Source organism: Myotis brandtii, unplaced genomic scaffold, assembly GCF_000412655.1.
Source record: "Myotis brandtii unplaced genomic scaffold, ASM41265v1 scaffold334, whole genome shotgun sequence".
In the NCBI taxonomy this organism is placed as follows: domain Eukaryota; kingdom Metazoa; phylum Chordata; class Mammalia; order Chiroptera; family Vespertilionidae; genus Myotis; species Myotis brandtii.
The window spans coordinates 814,649-817,805 of record NW_005362885.1 but is presented as its reverse complement, the minus strand read 5'-3'; the positions used below and the strand labels follow the sequence as shown (position 1 = coordinate 817,805).

The 3,157-nt window shown below is 67.9% G+C and overlaps 1 protein-coding gene across 1 annotated transcript in view; it reads right to left on the bottom strand.

Moving 5' to 3' along the window:
• Positions 1–1,363: 1,363 nt before the first annotated feature.
• AURKAIP1 (aurora kinase A interacting protein 1) overlaps positions 1,364–3,157 on the bottom strand; it is a 4,967-nt gene continuing 3,173 nt past the window's right edge. The window contains exons 2-4 of the mRNA XM_005871294.2: positions 2,373–2,457; positions 1,643–2,088; positions 1,364–1,545 (exon numbers count right to left, since the gene is read on the bottom strand). Coding sequence (XP_005871356.1) covers positions 1,444–1,545; positions 1,643–2,088; positions 2,373–2,424 — 600 coding nt within the window. The 5' untranslated portion in view covers positions 2,425–2,457 and the 3' untranslated portion in view covers positions 1,364–1,443. The remainder of the gene's footprint in view (positions 1,546–1,642; positions 2,089–2,372; positions 2,458–3,157) is intronic.

The following is a 3,157-nucleotide window of genomic DNA, read 5'->3' as shown; positions in this document are numbered from 1 at the left end:
GGCCCAGCTCCAGAGAGAGGCTTTGTCTCCGATGCTCTGACCACTGAGCTGGTCCTCCTCCCGCCAGCCCGGGCAGCTGCCGTGGCTGAGGCCACACTTGGCACCAGGAAGGCAGGGTCCATTCCACCCCCGGCGGCTTCACCACCCAGACCCTGGCCCAGGGGCCTCACACCATCATCAGCCACCACCCACTGTGGGGGAAGCCAAGACCCAGGGGATGTCGGTGACCCTAGCAGCAGGGTGCTCTGACTGCTGCCCCCTGGCGGCCACCAGCAGAAGCAGGCCTGTGCCCTCTGCGGGCCCCAGGTCCCCCCCAGGTCATGGCCACCGCACACTGGTGAGTGCAGGCCCTGCAGGCCCACGTCCCCTGATGGGTCCCGCGGTCAGCAGCCTGCGTGCCCGCCCAGCTCACACTGGGTGGGCCGGCTCCCTGAAGCAACGGGGTTACCGCACAGCGTGGTCTGGTCCGTCCCAGGAGAGCTGCTGGGAAACCGCACTCAAGCCTCCCCAAGACCTGCCTTCTCCCAGGGAGCTCAAACCCAGGCCCACACACATTTCAGGGGCCAGTTAAGAAGCCCCACCCCCACGGGAGGGGGCCCCCCTGGCGGGGGTCGGGCAGCACAGGAAGGCGCTGGTCTCCTCTCCTCGGACTTGGTCCCACGTCTGAGGGTGGGAACTGGCCTCCCCAAATCAGCCCAGCCCCCAAGCCCATGCAGAAGCCCAGCCCCTCCAGGCCCCCACTTTTAGGGATAACGCACTCCCCTCCCCACCCAGAAGGAACCCGAGTCACGGGGCTGCTGGCTCACACTAGGGCTTCTCCAGCCCCACCAGCAACACCTTCACCACCCGCAACCCCGAACCTGCTGGGGCACACCCTCCAGATACCCCACTCAGGCCCAGAAGAGGCAGAGGCCCCGACCCCAGCTGAGCAGGGTGGCTCAGGGGGTCCCTCGAGACCCAGGTCCTCGGAGCCTGCGGAGCATCGCCCATCCTCCCTGGGGGCACCGGGGCCTCTCCTGACTCCCTCCCCGTCTCCCCAGGGAGGCGCTCCCTGAGCCCCCTCTTACACCTCAGCCTGGGCACTGCCGGCCCTACCGCTGCCCGGGCACGTCCGCCATCTGTGTGACCAATGAGAGGCTGCCGGCCCAGGGGGACAAAGTGCCCTGCGGGCAGAGCTGGGCCTCTGATCACAGCGATTCCCCGGCATTCGTTCCTAAACAGCGAGGCTGTCATTCCCACAGGCCTGGCACCAGGACAGGGGCCGGCACGGGGAAGGGGCCGCCCATCTGCCCCGGGGGCCTTGGTGCCTCAGAGCCCGGCCCCAGCCTCAACCCCAAGGCAGCTCACACCAGGCAGGAGGCGGTCCAGGCAGCAGGAGCGGCGGAGCTCGTCAACGTTTATTACAAGAGAACAGCAGCGGCGCCGGGGCAGGGGCGCCCGCACTCACTTGCCCCGGAGGTAGATCTTGGGGGTCTGCCAGCCGGGAGGGGCTTCCTTCAGGCCCGCCTTCAGCCAGATGCGCTTCAGGTCCTTCTCGAACCTCACCTGCGAGGGCAGAGCAAGGGACCGCCGTCCGGTGGGTGGCACGGCCACGCACTCTCGGCCACCCTGCCCGGATCCAGGCCCCGGGACCCACACGTACCTGCTTCCGTTTCAGGCGTCCTTCCCGGACCCTCCGCCGCAGAAACCGGGTCCTCTTGACCAGCTTGCGGTACTTATGATGGTTCATCTTCCGCCGGCGGATCTTCAGCACGTTTTTGCACTGAATCTGGGGTGCATCCTGCACCTCCTCACGCCCCTGCTCGGCCCCTCCCCCCACCTGGCCAGGCGGACACTCGTAGACCTGGGCCGGCGCCATAGTCCCTGGGACCCCAGCATCCAGTCTGGGCAGGAGGTAGTGGGCGGTCAGCCAGCTCTCCAGGGGACTGATGGACATCTTCCTGGGGACCAGCGTCTCCTCGAGCTCCAGCTGGACCCCCTTGCCCGGGAGGACGGCAACCCTGCTTGGGCCTGCTGGTTGCGTGCTGTAGCGGGTCCTGCAGGCATGGCTGCCCGGCACCCCTGAGACGGGCCAGGGCCCACGGAGGCCTGCAGGAAACACGATGCCAGTCACCACCCATCGGTCTGCACTAGCCTGCGCTCGGCCGGCCGGACCTGCCAGGACTTGGGAGCAGAAGCGCCATCACAGCCTGGGATGGCCTTGGTCTTGGTCGGAACCCCGGCTGATGCTCTGGGGGAGAGGCGGGCGGGGGCGGGACAGACTTCCCCTTTGTGATGCTGGGATGTTTGCAGGGCAGTTGGCGTGGATGGTGAGGCACATACTCCTAACCCGGCTGCGTGTCCTGCCCGTCTGGCCCCTCGGGAGCGCTTACCTGCCCGGGGTGCGACCCGCAGCAGCTGAGACGTCAGACGCGCCAGGAACATGGTCTGCGGGTGGCGGCCCAGGTGCTCAGCGGCCGGTGCCGCAGTCCCTGGGACCCCAGCATCCAGTCTGGGCAGCAGGTAGTGGGCGGTCAGCCAGCTCTCCAGGGGACTGATGGACATCTTCCTGGGGACCAGCGTCTCCTCGAGCTCCAGCTGGACCCCCTTGCCCGGGAGGACAGCAACCCTACTCGGGCCTGCTGGTTGCATGCTGTAGCGGGGCCTGCAGGCATGGCTGCCTGGCACCCCTGAGACAGGCCAGGGCCCACGGAGGCCTGCCCGGGGCGCAACCCACAGCAGCTGAGATATCAGACACGCCAGGAACATGGTCTGCGGGTGGCAGCCCAGGTGCTCAGCGGAGCATTCCGCTGCGGTGCGCTGGCACTTCCGGTCCGGTCTTCAGCCCGGGTGACGCCTGGCGGTTCCTACGTCTAGCGCCCCCTGGCACGCTTACAGAGCCCAACTCCGCGTCGGCTCAGGCCCCAGCGGGCCCAGAAAGCCACGGTTTCCGGCCAGAGGAGCCGCCACGCCACGCCCCCAGCCCTGCGGAGCCATTGAGAAGAAAACTACATCTCCCAGAATCCTAGGGGATGCCCTCTGCGCCTGCGCGACCGAACTCACGCCCAGCAGGACTCATTCGCCGAGGCAGGCGGAAGGGAGGTTCCGGAACTGCGACAGGCCTGTCATCCCGGCGACGGAAGTGGAGTGCGCGGGGCGACCAAAGCGACTGCGGTAC